Source organism: Colletotrichum fructicola (genome assembly GCF_000319635.2).
Source record: "Colletotrichum fructicola Nara gc5 chromosome Unknown KSG_Nara_v1_contig01, whole genome shotgun sequence".
In the NCBI taxonomy this organism is placed as follows: domain Eukaryota; kingdom Fungi; phylum Ascomycota; class Sordariomycetes; order Glomerellales; family Glomerellaceae; genus Colletotrichum; species Colletotrichum fructicola.
In genome coordinates, this window is record NW_027094051.1 from 2,277,068 (window position 1) to 2,297,610 (window position 20,543).

The 20,543-nt window shown below is 53.9% G+C and overlaps 7 protein-coding genes across 7 annotated transcripts; 5 read left to right on the forward strand and 2 right to left on the reverse strand.

Annotated features, from left to right (window-relative positions):
* Window positions 1–634: 634 nt before the first annotated feature.
* CGGC5_v000660 (uncharacterized protein) lies at window positions 635–1,623 on the forward strand (the record flags this gene model as incomplete). Its single annotated transcript, XM_032032199.1, has 2 exons — window positions 635–1,366; window positions 1,429–1,623. 2 exons carry the CDS (start codon window positions 635–637, stop codon window positions 1,621–1,623), a joined length of 927 nt encoding a protein of 308 aa, XP_031888313.1.
* Window positions 1,624–1,795: 172 nt separating this feature from the next.
* Window positions 1,796–3,571, reverse strand: CGGC5_v000661 (putative U3 small nucleolar RNA-associated protein 18; the record flags this gene model as incomplete). The annotated part of the gene is made up of 1 exon (XM_032032198.1): window positions 1,796–3,571. One exon carries the CDS (start codon window positions 3,569–3,571, stop codon window positions 1,796–1,798), a length of 1,776 nt encoding a protein of 591 aa, XP_031888316.1.
* Window positions 3,572–4,587: 1,016 nt separating this feature from the next.
* CGGC5_v000662 (Pseudouridine-metabolizing bifunctional protein) lies at window positions 4,588–7,180 on the reverse strand (the record flags this gene model as incomplete). The annotated part of the gene is made up of 4 exons (XM_032032197.1): window positions 4,588–5,563; window positions 5,617–5,910; window positions 5,974–6,641; window positions 6,746–7,180. 4 exons carry the CDS (start codon window positions 7,178–7,180, stop codon window positions 4,588–4,590), a joined length of 2,373 nt encoding a protein of 790 aa, XP_031888315.1.
* A 1,753-nt stretch (window positions 7,181–8,933) lies between these two features.
* CGGC5_v000663 (uncharacterized protein) lies at window positions 8,934–9,852 on the forward strand (the record flags this gene model as incomplete). The annotated part of the gene is made up of 3 exons (XM_032032195.1): window positions 8,934–9,090; window positions 9,144–9,436; window positions 9,487–9,852. 3 exons carry the CDS (start codon window positions 8,934–8,936, stop codon window positions 9,850–9,852), a joined length of 816 nt encoding a protein of 271 aa, XP_031888500.1.
* A 1,264-nt stretch (window positions 9,853–11,116) lies between these two features.
* Window positions 11,117–12,321, forward strand: RED2-0 (Dehydrogenase RED2; the record flags this gene model as incomplete). The annotated part of the gene is made up of 2 exons (XM_032032194.1): window positions 11,117–11,510; window positions 11,564–12,321. The coding sequence occupies 2 exons, from the start codon at window positions 11,117–11,119 to the stop codon at window positions 12,319–12,321; spliced, it is 1,152 nt and encodes a 383-aa protein (XP_031888501.1).
* Window positions 12,322–13,100: 779 nt separating this feature from the next.
* CGGC5_v000665 (uncharacterized protein) lies at window positions 13,101–14,015 on the forward strand (the record flags this gene model as incomplete). The annotated part of the gene is made up of 1 exon (XM_032032193.1): window positions 13,101–14,015. One exon carries the CDS (start codon window positions 13,101–13,103, stop codon window positions 14,013–14,015), a length of 915 nt encoding a protein of 304 aa, XP_031888504.1.
* A 4,707-nt stretch (window positions 14,016–18,722) lies between these two features.
* Window positions 18,723–19,326, forward strand: CGGC5_v000666 (uncharacterized protein; the record flags this gene model as incomplete). The annotated part of the gene is made up of 3 exons (XM_066150703.1): window positions 18,723–18,967; window positions 19,028–19,265; window positions 19,324–19,326. The coding sequence occupies 3 exons, from the start codon at window positions 18,723–18,725 to the stop codon at window positions 19,324–19,326; spliced, it is 486 nt and encodes a 161-aa protein (XP_066009791.1).
* Between the last annotated feature and the right edge of the window lie 1,217 nt (window positions 19,327–20,543).

Below are 20,543 nucleotides of genomic sequence, written 5' to 3' on the forward strand. Positions count from 1 at the left end.
CTCATCATTCGTCAAAAGACTAAAAAGCAGAGAATCGAATTCATTCATTCAAAACTCCTGAGTCTTTGAGTCTTTGGCCAGGCCATCTTTGCGAGCTTTGACCTCAATCATTTCCCTGGCACTCTAACTTACGTGTCAGTGAGGTTACCCAGCAAAGACAGACGGAGCTGCTGTGCACTGCAGTCGTCCATTTCAGTATATTGTCGTGCTTGTGATATGAGCTTTGCGCAGTTCTTTGGGTTCACCCATTGTCGTTTCAGCCCGCTTCTTTGGCCATGCATTACTTTCTCTGGCAGGCCTTGTGTCGAAGACCATCAAACGCTACCCTTCAAGTCGAACGGGACCTTGCAGCTCTTTCCTTCGTTTGTGCCCTCTTGATTCAAATCTCACCTTGACCTTTTCCCTGTATTTTAATTCCGATTTCTTCTCTGAAGTTTTCACCACACATCATCACAACCCTACAACACAGGTTGGCAGCCTATCTGCCTCTCCCCCAGCACGTCCCTAGGACCAAAACTCCATCTAATCAGCCTCTTTCTGCTCAGAAGAACTACCTTACTGAGGTAGAATTGCACATGCAGCTCTTCGGATCGACAACTTGGCTTCACAAATTAATTGCACGCACAACAACAAAATGGCTACCGACAAGAATTTCCAAGAGAACACCGGCGGCCGTGTTGAAGAGGTCGATCAGCCCGGCTCTGATGTCGAGGACTGGGAGTTTGTCCACGAGTACTCCTTCAAGTATCAGTCTGGCGACAACAAGTCTGTCGACGACAAGTCTGTCCGCGATGCTGTTGTCAACGGCGTCACCGAGAGCCCCACCGTCGACGACAATCAGGCCGACGGCGATGTTACCGACCAGAAAGAGGAGGACATGACCACGGACGTCGATGAGAAGCTGGCCGCCAAGAGAGAGAAGAAGAGAGAGAAGCGACGTGCCTACAAAAAGCGTGCCCAGGAGAGACGTACCCTAGATAAGGAGCAGGAGAAACACATCGTCGCCGATGTCGCCAACCAGAACGAGCAGATCTCTGACCAGAACCAGCAGAAGTTGGTCGAGACCCTGGCTGAGGTCACCTTCGCCAAGAAGCAGATCGACGATGAGATCCGCAGTCTCCAGAACGCGCAGAAGGTTGCGCAGAACATGGTCGACAAGCTCAACGAGGAGATGACCCAGAAGATGTCTGATCTTGGAATCGCCAACAAGGAGACCGACAAGAAGACCCAGAAGGAGGCCTTCTTGGCTGAGCTCATCTCGGACTGGGATGAGTACTTTGGAGATGGTGACCTCGACGACTGGCAGCGCCTCTGCGGTGACTTGGGTCTGCCCACCGACCTGCCTAGCAAGACACAGTGTCGCAAAGTAAGCGCCTGAGACTTCATAGCCTTCGAATACATGCTAACTCCACGGGTTTCTTCTCTTAGGCTATCAGAACTGTCCATGTCAATATTCGTCAGTTCCTCGACGCCGTCCCCAGGCCCGAGACTGTCATCTTCTTCAAGAACGTCTACAAGCTTGCCCACTGGTCGCGCAAGAGCAAGAAGTTGGTTCCCAAGGATCTCATTACCCACGGAACTCCCATGCGCGCCCTCATGCGTGAGCTCAGTCGCTGCTACTAAGCATGGAAACGAACTTCGGCCATTTGTGTTGGGTTGGATTGGAATCAGAGATGGATAGGGATCATTGGAGGGGTATGAAGGGATTCTGGTATTCATGGAAACAGTAATTACCCAGCAGCCAACTTTTAATACGCCAGCCGTCTATACAAACTTCCTGCCCTTGCTCTCTGCTCTAGGACCGTATCTCCCACAGTCTAATCTTGCCCGTGTCATTACCAACCGCCAACAGATCGCTCTGTCTTCCAAATGCAACAGCAGTGACTCTACCCAGAGGGGTCTGCGCCGTGGGCCAATTCCTGTAGACCGTGCAAGTAGGCAGGTGTACCAAACGCAGCGCGTCCTTCTTCTCATAACTACCAAAAGCCATCAGCTGGCCGTCCGGAGAGAACGTCAGCGTCGTGATGGGCGTGACGAGCTGCTCAAAGGTGCGCGTCGGTTCGGGGCGCTCCACAACCTTGACCTCGCCCGCCTTGGACTTTGTGACGAGCGCCTCGCGGTCGTAAATGTTGGTAATACCGCTGCTGGAACCGATCGCCACCCACCTGTCCTCGCCCAAAAACTCGGGGCCCTGGTGGCCTCCCAAAGCGATGACGATGCCGCCCACACAGCCCTCGTCATGCCATACAGCGCGGAACTTGCGGTCATCCACGCAGTACTCGCCGACAGAGCCGTCCTTGCCAAGAATACTGAGGCCCTCGCCGTTGCTCCACCACACGAAATCCGCGATACCGTGTCTGCTGTCGAGGCGCGCCGAGGCGATCCATTGCCTGGACTCGGTGCTGATGATGTTGACAATACCACCGCCCTTCCTGGTGGACGCAACGAGACCCATGTACCGGCCACAAGGGCTGAGCTTAAAGCGCTCCATCGTCTTGTGCTCGTGTTGGTGGCCCTGGACACGGGCGGTCTTCTGCACCTGGCCAGTCTCAAGGTCCCAGCTGTGGTAGAACTTGCGACGACCGGCAAAGAATATCTGGTTGCCTGATGGGTAGAGGAACTCGGCGCGGCGGACGTCGACGCCCTTCGCTTGCACGGAGGTGAGCATCGGGTTCGGGGTAGGGTGTGCCGTTGGGTTGATGTGGTGCAGGTACAGAACGGACGAGACGCTGGAGGACAGGAGGACGGGGTATTTCGGGTGGAAGGAGAGGTTGTTGACGGAGGCCTTGTGAGCGTCGGGGATCTCGCGCGTGCGCTGGATGTCGATGGTCTCTGGCCTGAGGCGGGTCCTACCATTCGAGTCCTTGCCAGCAAGGCGGTGGACGTCGCGGAGGAACTTCTCCAGGGGCGCGGCGGACAGGTCATCGTCGCCGCCCTCCTCGTCGGAGCTGATGGAGGAGTCGGAGGCAGCGGCTGACGATCTTCTTCTCCTCTTCGACGGGCGCTCTTCGGATTCTTGAGCCCACTTCGGCAGGGGGTTCAGTCGGAGAAACTGCTGGCGCAACCTTCTGCTGTACTCGGCGCCGCTAACGACATCCTCGCCCTCGCTGATTCTCAGCTTCCGTAACCTCGTCGCGTTCGCCAGGGAAACCGTCAATCGCTCGTCATCACTGTCCTCCCATGCCGGTGCATTAGGATCAACGGCGGCGGGTTGCTGCTTGCCGGCTTGCGCGCCCTTGGCCGAGGGGACACCGGTGTCGAGCATGAAGAAGTCATGGTCGGCGGCATCCTCTAGTGTGGTCTTGTCTTGCGCGACAAGTTGTTGATTCCTCTCCTTCTCCAACCGTTCGATATCGCCCAGAACATCGTTGCGGAATAGCTGTTCACGAAAGTCGGCCTTGCCTCCCAGGACCAACCGCTCAAGTTCCTCTTCGTCTGAATCCTTCTCGTCAAAGACAGTCTGCGTGTTGCGCTGGCGGGTGGTTTCTTCGAGCTCGGACTGCTCAGATTCTGAAGAGGAAGTGACGTCCTCCTCGTCGGGAAACTCTTCGAAGGGCTGCTCGTTGGCCATTGTCGCGGTCGTGGGGTTTCGACGAGGATTTGAGGTCTTCCGGCGCACAAGCGATCGAGGTGGGAGCGGGTTGGCGACTGCAGAGACGTCCAGAATTTTTTTACTGGGGGCGCACAGCCTTGCAGACAGAAGCAGAGTCTGATTGGCGGATGCTTTCAGCCACAAGTGGCTGACAGCCAATGAGACGAAGGCATATCTTCAGGCTGAAAGTGGGGTACTGCCCCTCATCACAGCTAGGAAGCCGGGATTGCACAACTCTCCTACTATTTTCACAGACCGAACTACTATACATCATTTCACCCGAGTTACGTAGGTAGGTAGGGTATGCTGAGTGAACAATTATATTCCATTGCCTCAGTGCAATAAGTGGTTCGAACTACCGATACATCGAAAGACGCGATCATCGCGGTCATTGCTGAGGACTGGAGTTGGCTTACGATATGTCCTTACTATTATTCTCAGTTCATTCTGGGATATCTACCTTGGTAGACGATAAGATCTTGATGTATCCAGCTCAGAGTGTGTATCCATACAAAGAATCATGTCTGAACATAACCAGAAAGTTAAACGCATCTGAGGCTATTGGTGATGTTCCTGTGTGATGAGTCTGCCTTCTGTCCGGGCTTCATGGCGCCAAGTTCGAAGTAAGCTTATGCAGGATCGCCTGTGATTAAGAATCCCTTCGGTTAGGGTACCCAGTGCGGAAGTTTCTAGGATTTCACTGCGATTTCAACCACCCTAGAGTTTTTACTACAGCATGAATGCCCAATCACAAAACCCATGCTTCACTTTGGTCAGGAATCCTATCGGTTACGGTACCCTCTGCCACATCACGTCTAGTTTGACCGCGATTTTAACCACTCCGGAGGCATTACTGCAGCATAAATGCTGGATGTCGACAGACTTTTACTTTCAACTCTCCTAGTACTGAAATTCACATTTTTGCTGCACTTGAAATCTGCCAGACCTTTGGCTGATTTCTCCAGTAAAAGTCCCAACCCTGGAAATTTCCATCTTCAAGACCTTGCGGCAGCCTTCAACGCCTCATCTAACCGACCCAAGTCCGGGCTCACACTCTCATGGCTCTTCAAAGTCAATACCGCCGCCTTCTGCGCAACATCAATCAAGTTCTGGACCTTTCCTCCCTTCGCCAAGCCCGCAATCATGACACCCAGGAAGGTATCTCCAACACCATTAACTGACACAATGTCCTCGATTGCGACCTTCTCCGCCGGCGGGAACAGACGCATGTAGACGCCTCCGATAGTTGGGTGATCAACAGGCGCCCTCGTAAGAAGCCACCTCTCCTCGCTCCTATCCTTGAGGCGGGGATCGTCCCGTCCCAGGATCGTAGTCAACAGCACACCCTTAGACCCCAGCTTCGTCACAAGTGTGGGGATGTACGGCAGAAGATGGATAGTCTGCACCGGAATACCCGCATCCGTCATCTCCGCGGACGTAAGCTGCACAAAGCGCTCCCTCGCGCCGCGCATGTTGAACGCATCGATGACCTCAAACCACTCCGGCGTATCGAAGAAGCCGTTCTCCTTGGCAGCCGTGTACATGGCCGTCAGCTCAAAGTTGTTCGGCGACGCAATGTCAATGCCCGGGTTCGGGAAGACGCCCAGGTGCGGGTGCTCCCTGGGAAAGAGACCGATCGACTTGGCCGTCGAGACGGGCTCGAAGGCGACGCCGCAGGCCTGCTCGCGGCCGGCCTGGATCCAGGCGCGGATGTCCTTGGGGCTCCAGTTGCCGTCGACGACGAGCCAGCCTGGCTTCGCGCCCGAGACGGCAGACTTCCAGTATTCGGGGAAGGAGTGGTTGGCAAAGATTCCCATGTCGGCCATGGCGACCACGAGGTTCTTTTCGGCGTCGTTGACGGCGACGTATTGGGCGGTGCGGTTCGAGTGGTGGTACTCGGACCCAAGTTGGCGGATGTAGGTCGTGTCGAGGCCGGATGACTCGAGAGAGGACAGGACCGTCTTCCCGGCGCTACGGGGAGTTCATTCATGTAACATACAAATAGGGGAAGGAAGGCAGCTTACACATCGTCTCCAACCATGCTGCAAAGGCGGACGCTCACATCCTTGCTCACTCTGTGTGCGGCGAGGGCGACATTGTGACCGACACCGCCGATGGACTGGTTGATACAAGCGGGGTTGGAAGTGTGCATGTGAGGCGAGACCTCCTTAACATCGCCTAGAGGATGGTAGTCACAGCTTAAGTCGATAGCTACTGAGCCTGCAACTAGGACATCCGCCTTGCTTGACTTAGGGGCCTCGACTTTCGTCGCAGGCTTTGCAGCAGCGTCATATCCGGTAAATAATTTGCTTGAAGAGCTATCTACGCAGTCAGAATCTATCTTCTGGCTGGGCTATATACACACGAAGCGGCTCACTTACACGGACTCCGTGCCCTCGTTCAGCATTTTGGACAGCTCGACGGCGATCTTGGTGGCCCGCGCCACGTTGTTCCTCACCAGCGCCACGTTGGCCAGCGTGCTCCTCTCCTCTGTCAGCGCCCTGATCCTGCCGAGGACGTACGGGGTGTTTCTCGCTCCCGTGAAGCCCTTCTCCAGAGCCTCGTTGACGGCCGTCTCGATGACGACGTCCATCTCTTCACGAGGAATCGCGTGTTCTTCGGGGATGGGGTTGGCGAAGAGCATGCCGGACTCAATGTTCAACCTCTCCTGGGCGAGGATCATGGCGGCGGCTTCTCGCTCGGTCTCGACGACAAGGGGGCTCTTCGTGCCGCTCTCACGGACCCAGAAGGCGGGGAAGTCAACCTTGCCGGTGCGGCCATCGGCGAAGGTGGCGACGAAGACGCCGTGGGTCTCGAGGAACTCAAGAGTGCGGGGGATGTCGAGGAAGCCCTTGCAGCCGGCGCTGATGACGGCTACGCGGGTGCGGCCGAGCTCAGTGAGGTCTGCGGAGACGTCCATGCTGTTTTCGCCGCCGCGGTGGACGCCGCCGAGGCCGCCGGTGCCGAAGATGCGGATGCCGGCGAGGCGGGCGAGGAGCATCGTGCCGGCAATGGTTGTGCCACCGTGAACTTTACGGCCGGTCATGCCCTGCGCTGTGTTAGTGAACGTGATTTTCATGTCGGGCAAGCGAGGAGAGAAAATGCCAGACAGCGAGTCCAACGTAATGAGCAGACCCAATTTGCGGAACTTACCAAGCCGACCAAGTGAGCAACATCTCGTCTGGAAACCTTGCTGGCGGTTCCAGAGTTGACCATGAAAGCAACTTCTTCCTCGTTCAAACCCACCACAGGTTGTCCATTGAGGATACCGCACACAGCAGGCACACCACCGCCCTGACGGACGACGTCCTCCAGACCGAGATCATTACCCAGCGCGCCGTGAGTGTAGATGGTAGACTCCAAAGCCACAACGGGCTTGTTCGTTGCAACGGCGTCGGCGACTTCGTCCGATACACGCAGAAGATCCTTCAAGCCGGCCGGGGTCTGGTAGGCGGCGGCGCTCATGTACCGCTGTGTCTGGCGCCCGAGGATGGTGCCGGCGGGGGCGGTGTGGTTTGACCTCCGGCAGAACTGAAGCTGTGAGAGTGATTGCCTCGCCAGCCGGCAAGAGGAGCGCGGCACGATCATGTTTGCTGGCTAGAGCGTGCCTCGGCACTCGGAGTGCGGGCGACGAATAGGTAAGGTAGCTAACGGCGCAGAATTCGGAAGTGGCAAGACCGTTCAGAGAATCGAAACGGGCTGGTAATGTGTGAGTGAGTCCAATGTAGTTCAGACGCGGCCAATTGATGCTATCGCGATGCGTATGAGCCGAATGCTGTACAAGCAAGGCCGGGATGCTTTTATATGAATTGAGGATGAGGTCGGAACCGGCCGAAGTGCACACGCCCTCCCGAAGACAATGTAATCGGGAGGGCGATCCACTGAAGAACACGGTTTGATCCACTGAACTACACTGTCTCGGCCTATCAGGTCAAGCTCAATCAACCTAACCCAGACTTTCAGCGCCGTAAGTCTTATTTTTGCCCTCAACTAGTACCTGTCTCAACTCATCGTGGTGCATCTAGGAGACATCCTTCTGGCTGTGATCGACGTGCTCTCTAAAATATAAGAGATAATCTCCTCATCCTATGGGATCAGGGACTTGATCTCAACCAGTGCAAGAGCGGCGAGTCTCGTCACGCTCTGCCCCGGGCATAGGCCGTACATAGGCCGTTCAACTTGAAAATTTTGTGGATTCAACGCCAAAGAAATAAGATAACAGCGGCAAGTCAGAATGACCTTTCAAGTGTTCTTCGCCTCAGATGCGCTACTCAGCCATTGAGAAAGATAGAGACAAGAACATGTCTCACTCGGATGAGTGAAAGTCTCAAGGATTTTATGAGTTCAAGCAATGGATATGACCTGTGATGAAATGAGTGAGTGGAAACATGAGAGAAAGAGAATGAGGTGAGGCCCCTTGGCGGCGGAACAGCGAGCCGAGGAGACCGAGGGGGCCAAAAACTCCACTGGTTTAGCGTAAAGCGTGTGCTGTGGGTTTAATTAGGCGTTGGCTCGTGCGTCGCAGCGTCTCATTTCCATTCAATGGGGGCCACCATTCGACTTCATGGACATTGCAGGAATCCGTCCTCCACCGTCTCTACGCCTGTTCAATCTGAAACCTGCCCTGCATCAAGAAGGCGTCGCACCCTTCGACATCCGCGGGGCTGCCATCTTAATTCCCAGCTGTTATATGGCTTCTCCGTCGTGTTCCATTCGCTCTGCTCTTGCCCACGTCATGCACAGACGAAGGGCAGATCGCGTATCGTGAGCCTGCCAGCCCGAGCCTGTCGCGATGGAACGCCTGGCCCGGTGCTGTCATCCGGGAGGGACACGGCATGACTTTAATGCTCTTAAGTTCAAGGTTATCTGCCGTTCGCCGTGTCGGATCGCCGCTGTCAACGGGCGAGGAGGTGTTCATGGAACAGATGGGAGGTTCCAGGCTTTTGCCCTCTCTGCCAGCGTCGGCTTCTTTTGGTAGAGTCAAGACCTGCTGACGTCCCAGTCTCTTGGGATCTTGTTCTGGTCCTGTTTTTCCGTCCTCCCACCCTCTTCATCCAACCCATCCCAGCACCCATCCCGCGAGTGCCAGATGCTCATTTCCTGAGAGTGAGCCCGCATCTAAATACCCTCTGGTTTAGGGCCGTGTTCCCACTTTTCCCTTCGTTTTGCTGAATCCAGGACCCTGTCATTCCCAGAGTCTTGGATGCTTCAGGCGGCCTAAATACTCATCGCTGCCGTCCTTCCGAGGACTTGCAGCTCTGGTCCTCTTTACCCGTTTTCCGCGTGTCTCGATTCACTTCTCGCCGTCTAGCTGCAACGCAGCGTCCATACTCCCGTCAATATGGTTTCTTCCTTTTCGTATGCGGCGGCGCTGCTGTCTCTGTTCGCGGCCTCCGGCTCGGCCCAGAACCTGAACTTTACGATTGCCAACGGCCAGATCTTTACGCCCGGTCTGGTCATTCTCGACGCCCCACAGCCCGGCACACCACTCGGAGGAGGTAAGCATCTGAAGTTTCAATAATGGTGAGCTTTTTGGTGTTGACCGATGTAGACAATCTTCATGTTGCCTTGGACGTATCCACGAACGGCAAGATGCCGTTGCCGCCTTATGCCTCGAACAGCCCAACCAAGATCTTCAACGTCACAATGTTCCTGTCCAGCTACACCACCGGCCGTAACTTCACCATCACCAACGGCACGGCATCAGCCAACAACGCTAGTCTGGGCGACATCATGTTCCAAGAGCCCGGCAGCACGGTGAAGCACGTCAACTGGATCTGGCCCGACTGTCTGGTCGGCGATGGCCAGCCATCCTCGACCGGCAGCGACCGTGGCGCTTACAACGTGCGCCACCCGCCTCCTCCACACATCCCCCGCGCTAACAAGCTTTCCAGATTTCAATCCGCCAAAACTACCGCTTAAACGGCGAAGACCACTACACAATCTTTGATGTGCCGATTTCCGTCACAAACAGCATCTCGCAAAAGAACGGGCGGCCTTCCTGCGATGCGCTGAACAACCCCCTGCTCAGCGACCAAGAACTCAACGCCACAGCCGCAAACGCCATCGGCGTCCTCTTCGCGCCGGGAGACTCGACGCAGATCGAAGTCAAGGCCGGCAACGGCAACGACGACGGGTTAGGCGACACCAAGCCGGAGGCGACGCCCGGCGACGGCCTCGGAGCCGGCAGCACGCTCAGCTGGAGAGACGGGGCGCATTGGCTGTGCCTGCTGAGCATCGGAGCCGCACTGATGCTGTAAGTGAGACGGCGGATCAGACGTAATCATCTTATTTTCGTGATACCCGGGACGATGTGCTGTACATAATAGGACACGGCTGCTTAATCGAGCCGAGAGACTCGCTCGTATTCGTTGGCGGGACGGATAACACCAGCAGCGACCTGGTAGTAAGGCAGTACACGCTTTAACGGCCGAACAATATTCCCCTTCTAGAAAAACCACAATTTAAACTCTGGCGAATCCAGCCAGGGGTTCTTTACAAGAAAAGAAAGAATCAACTTAGACTCAATTTCTTCTCAGGCGATCTGGTCGGCCAGTCTATTACGCACATAGCTGGAACCCCATTCCGGGGCTCCACCCCTCCTCTCAGAGCCCCCGGGTCGGTGGCCATCCGCGACGTCCATGCCATCCGGTGACCCCCCTCCCCATTCATTCGCCGACGAACTGCTCTCCAGAAATGGCAACGCCCATCGCCCGATAACCGCCTCACATGCGTAAAGTGCAAAACCATCCCCACCGACCTTCTAGCTCTCCCGTCGTACAACAGTGAATGGCTCGCCCTATCAGAACGCGCTCTAGGCGGACTTCGCGTCCGAATCAGCAGTCCTAGTCCCTGGTCCCGTCAACTGCAACGGTGCCTCCCCCAGATTCCCCGCACTTTGGCTCGGCCGCACCAAACCTCGGCTGCGCATTACCTGCCGCTACCGCTGCTCAAGCTGCAAAAGGCTGGGAAACGGGCAGAAACAGCACAGCACATGGATGGCGGCAGCTGTTCTCGCCAAGCAACACCTACACTATGAAGGTACTCAGCATCAAGGAGCTTGGAGCTCCAACGACCCTTGCTCGTCTATTTCCCGGACGCCCTCTTTCCCCCCAGCCGTTGAAACTCCTTTAAGTATGGGGGTCGCTTTCCGGAAACGCGGTGGTGTGATGTTAGACATTGCCTGCTTCCTTTTTTCCCACCTACGCATCTCACACTCGATAGTGTTGATGACGTTGTGAGAGCACCCGCAGAAGCTTCTTGGAAAAGGTTGAGCCCGCGCCCAGAAGTTGGGTCGATTTACGGTTATTCTTGTAACCCATAGCCAGGCTTCGCTCCGACCCTGAGCTGCCATCTGATTTTCTGATTCCAGTTTTGCTGGTTGCCATCAACCACACCTCGCTTTCGCTCCTGCCCTCCCAGGTATAAGAGCCTTTGGTTCCACAAACTCACCTGGACCAACACACCACCGCGAACCTCCTCTCGTGGAACGCCCCACGCGTAACACCCGTGTCGAACCTCAGAATGCCGATGCACCAGGGCTTCCTCCCTCGCGAGGGCCTCGTCGCCGATCCCATCTTCCGCCTCATTGGACGCACCGCCCTCAACCCAGCCCTCGTGCTGCCGCTGCTCCTGCTCGCCCGCTACACCAAGAAAGGCGGCGACCTTGCAATTCTACACCCGACAGCGTTCTCGGGCCTCAAGAAGTTGGCATGGCTTTCAGTGCTGCGAATGGCTGATCAGTGGCTCTCGTCGCGCTCGCTGAACAACTGGGTCTCTGACCGGTACAACTGGTCCAAAGAGATCGTCCTCGTGACAGGTGGCGCTGGTGGTATTGGTGGTCAAGTAGTTCAACTGTTCGCTGAGCGTGGCACGACCGTCGTGGTGCTCGACATTCAGGAGTTGACCTACGCTGCGGGTAAAGCGTTTCCCCCAAACTTGCTTCAGATCGTTCACTAACACAACCAACAGCCTCAAACGTCCACTACTTCAACTGCGACATCACTTCCACCGAAAAGCTCGCCGCCGTGGCGCGGGAGATCCGCGCTCGCATCGGCCACCCGACGGTCCTCATCAACAACGCCGGCGTCGCCCGCGGCAAGACGATCCTCGACTCCACCGAGCGCGATGTAAAGTTCACCTTTGACGTGAACACCTTCGCCCACTTCTGGACCGTCAAGGAATTCCTCCCGAACATGATCGCCACCAACCACGGCATGGTCGTCACTATCGCATCCTACGCTGCGTGGTTGACGGTCCCCAACATGGTCGACTACGGCGCCTCGAAGGCCGCCGCCATGGCCTTCCACGAAGGTCTCTCCGCCGAACTCGTGACCAAGTATAACGCCCCTCGCGTGCGAACGGTCCTGATCAACCAGGGATACACCAAGACGCCGCTATTCACCGGCTACGAGCAGGGTCTGCAGTTCTTGATACCCGCCCTGGAGCCCGAGACCGTGGCAGAAGCAATCGTTAAGAAGGTGCTTGAGGGTACTAGCGGACAGGTCATTTTGCCGGCCGTTGGGTCTCTGCTGGGATCTTTCAGGGGAATGCCACACTGGTACCAGCACCACATGCGGTGCGACGGGCAGAAGCTGATGAAAAACTTTGCCGGAAGGCAAGTTGTGAAGGATGTTGAGAAGTACTACGAGGAGAAGGACCAACAGGACAGGCCAGAGGAAAGCACCGTGCTCGTCGGGGAGCAGCAGGCTGCTAATGGGATCGAATGAGGTGGAGCAGGTGAAGGATGTAGTGTCTTAAAGGGACATCAAAACGAGTGAGTGTTATGCTCGGATGGGTGGTGTAACTCTAATTGTCTCCGTCGTGGGCATTTCATAGCGCTTCCCGGGAGGTATTGGTTCGGCAATTTCCATTGATCAGGTACTGAAGAAGGAACATCAAAAGAAAAAAAAGCTCAAAAGTGGCTCGAACCCATGGGCTCCAGCGCTGGATAATCATGATCTCTGTGTTCAGCTGGCATACTAGTTCTACCATACTGGGCATATTCACGGCCACTTATTCCGGGCGCTGTTGCTCAGTCCTGACGCAGACCTCCCTAAATATCCTTTGGGCCGACTCGCTCTTCATGTGACCCCTTCTCACCACTACGATAAAAGCATTTTCATCATCGTCTTGGGTCTGGGAAGCTACTAGATAGTGAAATCACCTTGTCGAGACTCGTACGCTAGGCAATTTCTTCGCCAAAATTGTTGACTCAAGCGACTGGTACGCGGTAGGCGGGATGACAACGGTAGACTAATACTGCACCCAGTCTTGACCGCACTTCAATCGAAATATTGTTATTTATCATCCATATCACGAGCGTTGAGACATTACTCGATACGTAAATCGCATGGGTAGCTGCTGCCTTGAGCTTCCCTGTAAGCTTGTTGGTCCACACGCACCCTTCATTTGGCATTCCAACAGTACTTAACCAACGGGCTAAGTAGCGCCTTTCCGTTTTCCACTTCTCAAACACGCATCCCATTCCGTCTGCGATACCGACAAGATGCCCAAAGTTTGTGGAAATCGCAAGCTTTTTTCTGCGAAAGCCGCCTCTTTACCACTACCAGGACCGCCAACCCTACCGGACTCATTTACGGGATCTCCATCTGTCGTTGAATCCATAGCCCAGCTAACTACCGAGCTGGCTGATGAGATCTTCTCACACCTATCTACCCGCCATCTCAAAAGCCTACGTCTCGCTTGCGTCAAGTTCTCTGAGATTGTGCGTCCTTACTTCCGTTTCGAGCGAGTCTTCATCTCGGCCAATCCTCGCAACATTGAGGTTTTCCGAGCGGTCGCAGAACACGAAACGTTCCGACATGCCGTTTGTGAGATTGTGTGGGATGATGCTCGCTTGCTGGAGGCTGAGGATTATGAAGATAGATTCGAAGATATTCGTCTCGACGGCGAGGAGTCTTATGACGAAGAATCAGACGACCCCGTAGAAAGCGTGCCTTGGTTTTACGTGCGAGCGTGCGAAAAGAATATCGAGGATTTACAGACACTAGGTCATGCCGACTTTGAAACCCTGCCGCAACATATCGAAACCGCGAAGCAGGTCCATGCGCAGCTACCTGTGGAACTCGCATACGCCTACTATCAAGGGCTTCTTCAGCAGCAGAGGGATGTCCTGGCTTCGGGAGCCGACATCGCCGCTTTGCGCTGGGTACTAGATGGCAATATGTTTCCCAGCCTACAAAAGATCACCTTAAGCCCCCTCGCGCATGGCGTCCTCTTTACGCCTCTATACCCGACACCCATGATTCGGGAATTTCCATACGGTTTCAACTACCCGATCCCCCGCGGTTGGCCAGCATCGCCCGATCCATGGACAATGGGCGCCGAGAACTGGGACGGGGAGGATGTCAAGAACAGGTGGCGTGGCTTCCGCCTCGTGACTGCACTCCTGGCGCAATAAACGCGTGCCAAAGCCCCGGAACTCGTTATTGAGGGCAACCAAATCGGGTCAGGCCTGACAGCTGACATTTTGTCGAGAGACGAAACATGTAAAGAGTATGACGATCTCCTCGTGTTGGTCCACAAGCCGGGGTTCTCCGCGCTCACGTTGCATCTAATGACGGGTGGCCAGGAATGGCAAAGCTATCGTGCCTTCCGCAACGGTCGTCTCCGAAAGCTGTTGTCTGCGAATCTTCAAAGGGTCACATTGGAGTTGGACCAGGACCGGAATTACGATTTACAAGAAGATTGGGGTAATGCAGGTCGCCCAGATCTTTTCGTTCCGCTGCGCTCCGTCTTCCCGGTCGAGTCGTGGACGCAGTTGACACACTTTGGACTATCAGCCTTCCTCGTCAAACAACAGGATCTCCTCAATTTCCTGGGGGCACTTCCAGGAACTCTTCAATCTGTCGAGCTGAGTTCACTTTGGTTCATGAAAGATTCCGGGAGCTTCAGGGGCCTGCTTGAGGGTATCCGTGACGAGCTTGACTGGCGCGGGAGATCCGTTCGACCTCGTATTTCCGTCCGAGTTAACTCGGACGCTCATGTCGCGGCGCGGAAAGTGTGGCTCGACAACGAGGTAGGGGATTTTATCTATGGCAACGGCGAAAACCCCTTCCCAAGAGATTTCACGGGCTACGGGCTTCAAAGGGGGTCGGCATAGAGAAAGATGCGTTCGAGCCGAGATTTGAGCGGCCGTATGCCTCGCGTGACAAAATGGTGGCTTTGGGGCACTGGCGATCGTGACGGGCATGAGATCTAGATTCCAACGAACCCTAGCAATCACTTTGAGCGAAGATGGACGTCCGATCAGTAAATCCTACCTACGTCCTAGGAATGAATCAAAGTGCACTTCAAACTCCTTATGTCCACAAAATTTGCCTCAAAAGACCGACCCGAGACTAAATTAATAGACAAGCTTACTCTGTTTGTTTTCGACTCTTGGTGATAATTGGTCAGTTTACAAAACTCAGGCGTCTTCTCACATTTTCAGTCAATTGGGCCCAAATCTTGGAATGCCGGAGTAACTGATCATATCGCTAAATACCATCATTCTTGATTCATGACGCAGTATTTCTCGATGCGATCTAGAAAACTGCCTTGTACATTTCTCAAAAGCTCTCATTGATTCAGATGATACTTCCAAAGAGCATCACCGCCGGCTCTTTTATTTCTTGTTCCAGACTGAGGGCATGTGGCGTCACAGAGTGTGACACATTGCTAAAACGAATCTGGAAAGACGAAGTCGCATCGTACCCCATCTCGCGCGTCATGTTCATCGTATCACCGTCTGAGCTCATTTGGTAAGAATTCTAGTGACAGTTTCTCATTGAGACATCACATGAGTGTCTCCAGGTCGAACATCTGTCTCGTGTAAGGGGCACAGTTGTAGACTAGCAGTATATTGCCCAGGTTACAGCGGTGTTCATGAACTTCCATTGCTACCTTTATCTCCCCAATAGCTGGAGTTTCTTGAAATACCATATCTCTGATGTTAGGTCCCTTTCCTGAAGGAGGTTAACTTTTGAACATTCTATGGATGATTTCTTTCTCAAGCTTTCGAAACATTCAGTTCGACTACCGATGATTTGGAACAATGGCATCTCCCACACAAAACTATCAGGATACAACATCCGACCAACTCTCTGCCCTGTTATCCCCGTCACAAAATGGCGAGGATTCGCGCAGTTTGACTGTGGTCGAAACCGAAGAGGCGAATCCTTCTCAAAGCACAGCAGCCGATGTAACACCGATTCGACCAAGCATACAACCAGGCAGTGAGAAAAGGAGTAAGAAATGTCTTTTTCTGGGACAATTCGATTGAACTATCGAGGCCGCAGCAATTCTTCTCAGCATTGCTTCTATGATCACAATCCTCACCTTACTGCCGATGTACGAGAACAAACCCTTATCTTCATGGTCGCTGCCAATCTCTCTCAACGTTATCGTTTCTGTCCTCGGCGCTACATCAAGAGCAGCAATGGCCTTCGCTATAAGTGCTTGTATTAGTCAAGGGAAATGGAACTGGTACAAGAAGAGAAACGACTGCGTCACAGTGTTTGGTCGTTTTGAAGAAGCCAGCCGCGGACCTTGGGGAAGCCTCCGTTTACTGTGGTGGACAAAGCTCAGGTAGGTCTGTTTGTATTCATATTCACCTAAAGCTTTCGAGTTAAGAAGTATACAGTCACTGGACAGCCCTGGGGGCTTTGTCCGCAGTTGTTCTCATTGGTTTTGAGCCATTCTTGCAAGCCGTTGTCACCACTTCAGGCGAAGAACAATGGTTTGTTGGGACAGCGAACACCACCAGCATCGGTCGGGCGCAAGACTTGAAAATTGGATCTTGGAAGTATGCCGATCAAAGAAACGGGTCTATAACAGAAGGAGGAGAATCTTTGCAGTATGTCACATGGGTACCGCTCCTCGCGGAACATGACTTCGGCGCAATTTCGGCCATATGGGAAGGCTTTTCCAATCGCAGCAGTACGGACAATCAGAACCCAGCATTCGTATGCTCCACAGGGAACTGCACATGGCCTCACTATGCATCTCTGGCAGTTTGCAGCGCTTGTAATGACGTTTCAAGTCATGTAACGAGCTTCAGCGGCGAGGCGCCAACCTGGAATGACACGATCTTCTCGTCAACGTATAAGACGATAAGCAATGCTGTAGTCAACTACACTGCACACGAGATTAAAGGTCAGAGCCTGAACATTACCAACCCTGAAGGATTTAGACTTGAACGGCCGGCTTCGACGAAGGCACGCAAGGCGGAATCGGTGGCACAATCGACATGCAATCCAGGAAAGACCGTCTCATTCCGTCATCTGAAAACTCTCATCATATCTTTCTCTGTCTTGAAAGCAAGCAAGTCGTACCGCGAAAACATCCGCAAATGGGAAGATGAAACTATAACGGCTGAGGAATGCGCTCTGTACTTCTGTACTAATATCTACCGGTCAGAGGTTGAACATGGTGTACTGGAAGAGGTAGTTCTTGGTTCTTATTCAAACAGAAATTTGGACTCCTACAACATCGGATCGAACATTACTAGAAGCAGATTGTTGAATCGACACTTCAATCACGCCCTATATCTGGAAGACATGGCTACGGCATGGCATACAGATTTGCAACTTTCCATATCCAGCAGAGAGTACTTTGGTGCGACGGGAAGCCATCAACAAGGCTACTTGAAATTCAACGTCAGCCGCCATGCCACTTTCACGGTGCTACACTGGCTATTCCATGACTTTTCCAGACGCGCGCAGCCACAAGAGAAAAAGCAGCTTACATATCCTCCGTCTGACGGAGCTCAACCACCCATAATCAACATTCTTGGCAACTCCCCGAACCTCACACAAACGTTTGAAAACGTGGCTGCAAGCCTCACTAAATGGATGCGCAACCGGTCAACACAACAAGAACAAGTTGTGGGCCAAAGCAGGGAATGGGTGGTTCGGATCCGGATCAACTGGGATTTCCTGTTCCTGCCCATCGGGGCACTTCTTGCAGGATGTGTCTTCTGTGTTCTATTGATTTGGGAGACTTGGGGGCTAGGACTGCCAGCATGGCGGGGAAGCTCACTGGCAACTTTGGCTCATGGCCTTGATATGGACTCGAGATTGCTCTTAAGGGAAGCGAGTGATAGCGCGCAGATTGCCAATCGTGCGAGAAGTCTCAAGGTTCGATTTGTGGACTCGGAAGGGGGCCCAGAGCTGGTCCATGGCCCACAGGAGATCAAGGAGGTTCAAAGACAGGTTTGAGAGATCTTCCACAGACTCTCTTCCACCTTCACGTGGTGTATGTAGTTGTCAGTTCGAATACTGTGGAGGGTGGCGTCTACTTTTGGTTCAGTCGTGGAGAAGTTAGAGCAGACTTCGATAAAAGCTTGTTGGTTGTTTCTCATGACCAACAACTCCTCTGACTTGAGTATAGAAATGCATGATTCTTGTCAGTCTTCGTTTTCTTATCGTTTGAGTTCAGTTCTTGACCTGCGCATTTATTCACGATGATAGGTAGCCAACGCACACACCTAAAGCACTTACGCGCGATGGCTCTGCATCTCAGGGGCACACTTTTCGAAATCCAGGGCGATGGCGCACTAAGACCTCCCAAGTGGACTGAGCTAAAGGACCCTGAAAAGTCCTAATAATGGAAACAAACCGATGATATTCAATCATCTCTCCCAAATCCAATCACGACGGACCACAAAACAGCCCAGGGCAAAACGTGGTGGAATGTCGTCGGTGGCGTGCAGGTTGCAACTCCAGGAGGGGAGGACCCAAATCCGGGTTCTCGCCCGTTGGGCCCCACAGCGATCGGCCTGCAGATCTCGGCCAGGGCCTGGCCAAGTCCTGCTCACAGCACGGAGCCGCAGAGCCAACCAGTGCAACCCGACCCCATACATGATTTCATTGAGCGTTCTGGGAGGTGAGCCTCAATCCTGCTTGTGTGCCAAGATTTTGTCGATGGTCGTCAGATGCTGATAAAATGAGTGTGGCCTCCTCGAGCCCCTAGGGCTCTCCTTTATGACGGAAAGGCTCTCCACCCCGTGTTTGGGAAGAAGACCACAGCCATGTTCCATCATCTCTCGCTTTCTTGAACATCTTTTTTTTAACCATATTTTATCCACTTACACTCGCTCAACATACACTCGCTACAAGCAACGAAGATGACGTCGAGAGATAGTATCGTATGGCTCCCAAAAGAGCTGTACAGTTCCGTTGAGAGATTCGCCGACCCAGAACATTTTATCTGGTGCCCCATGCCCTTTGACGACTCATTACCACTGGAACAAACGTCGTTTATCCATATGAAGAAGGAAGAAGAAGAGATCGACATCCGTGAGCCGGTAGTGGAACCCGTATCGAAGAACTATGATCGTAATCGAGATTCCGGCATCGATCTCAGCATGGAGTATGAGGTGTCCCCGCCCCCGAGCGTACATATACCAGACGAACCGACAGATCCATCAAGCTCAGAAAGCGAATCCGATAAAGATGCTCCTTCAAGGGAGCCCGCACAGGATGCGAGCCGAGGGAAGCGAAGGCAACGAAGACGACCGCCGATGAGGCACGATTCCCCCAAGCCAGAAGAGCCCAAAGGACCAACGGTTCGAGAGAGTCGGAGCTTTGCGGTGCATTTGGGATTAAATCTCAATGTTGAGGTGTCTCTGAAAGCAAGGGTGTACGGCGGATTGGAGCTAAGCATGCTGGTAAGTGGTTGACTGGCTTTGTCAACTGTAAGAAGGATTGCCGCTGATACCCTGCAAGTAACGAGTTACGAAAACGATAGATTCGACGAGACCACGAACGAAGAAAAGGAGAAAATGTAACAGTAAGAAGAGCCGGAAGTATCAAATGCTATGCTTCATTTCCCTCTAGACCTAATTCGGTGGCCATCCATGAAGACCACGAAGTTTTCCGCTTGGAAAAAGGAAGAAACATCGTTGGAAGCTTTGGAAATGGTTTGGAGTGCATGGGGAAAAGGGAGATCGGCAAGTGATGCCATCCCGAGTATCTGCAACCCCCTCGATGAAGCTACCAGACGGGGCTCATCTGCGAGTTGAAACGGACGAAAGCACCAACAAGCAACTCGTAGACGTGCTGAGTTGAAGTCTGTGAATATCTTTTGATGAACCAACGAAGATCGTTCGGGGAAATTTGCAATGGAACCGAGAACATGGCATCGTGGCCGCTGGCTGGCCTGCCTGCAGGCTGCCCCTGCAGCCACAGACCGAGGAAACAATGATAGACAAATACAAGTCATCATGTCGCAGACGCAGGGTCGAGTCACCCGTTCCGTGGAACGTTATTGTACAACACGCAGATCGCGGCGGCGTGGTGAAAAGAAACGCGCTGTCGCAGCCAAGGATGGGTGGTTGTTCCAATCAAGGTTTACATCTCGCGGCGATGTTCCCAGCAGACCCTCAAGACCCCCAGAAACACTGCCGGGGCACACAGACCGCCTGGCGAGTTCCCTCCTTCCCCATCCCGTTCGGGCCTAGACCGCCGCCACATCTCAGCTGTGGTGGGGTCTCGACGGGCTCCAACAGGCCCAGTCCCTGAGACGCCAGCGGCAGGCCTACAGCGGGCTCACAGGCGTGCATCCCGCTAGGCCCGTTCCTCTCGTTTATCAAGACGCCCGAAGGGCCTGGTGCGCATGGCTAAACCACCTCAGGCGCGCCATCGCGGCGCAGTGGTCGGGTGCATAATCTCCTTTTGGCGTCTCTGCTTTGCTGGCCGGCCGCTGTGTCCGACGCAAAGAAAAATTATTATTACTCCAATGGGCCGGCCGGCGGCTTTGCTAAGGTAGCTGAGGCGAGCTGCGACCTCAGCTTCTTCTCACCTCCCGTCTAGCCTCAGCTTGTTCCCTCCCTCTCTTCTCCTGAAGCTGCCCGACTTCTGCCAACGATATGCTCCCGTTATGAGAACGCGCCGTGCTTGCCGTGAGATTCCAGCCTGATCCCTTAAATCGTCCGCCGTCAGCAACA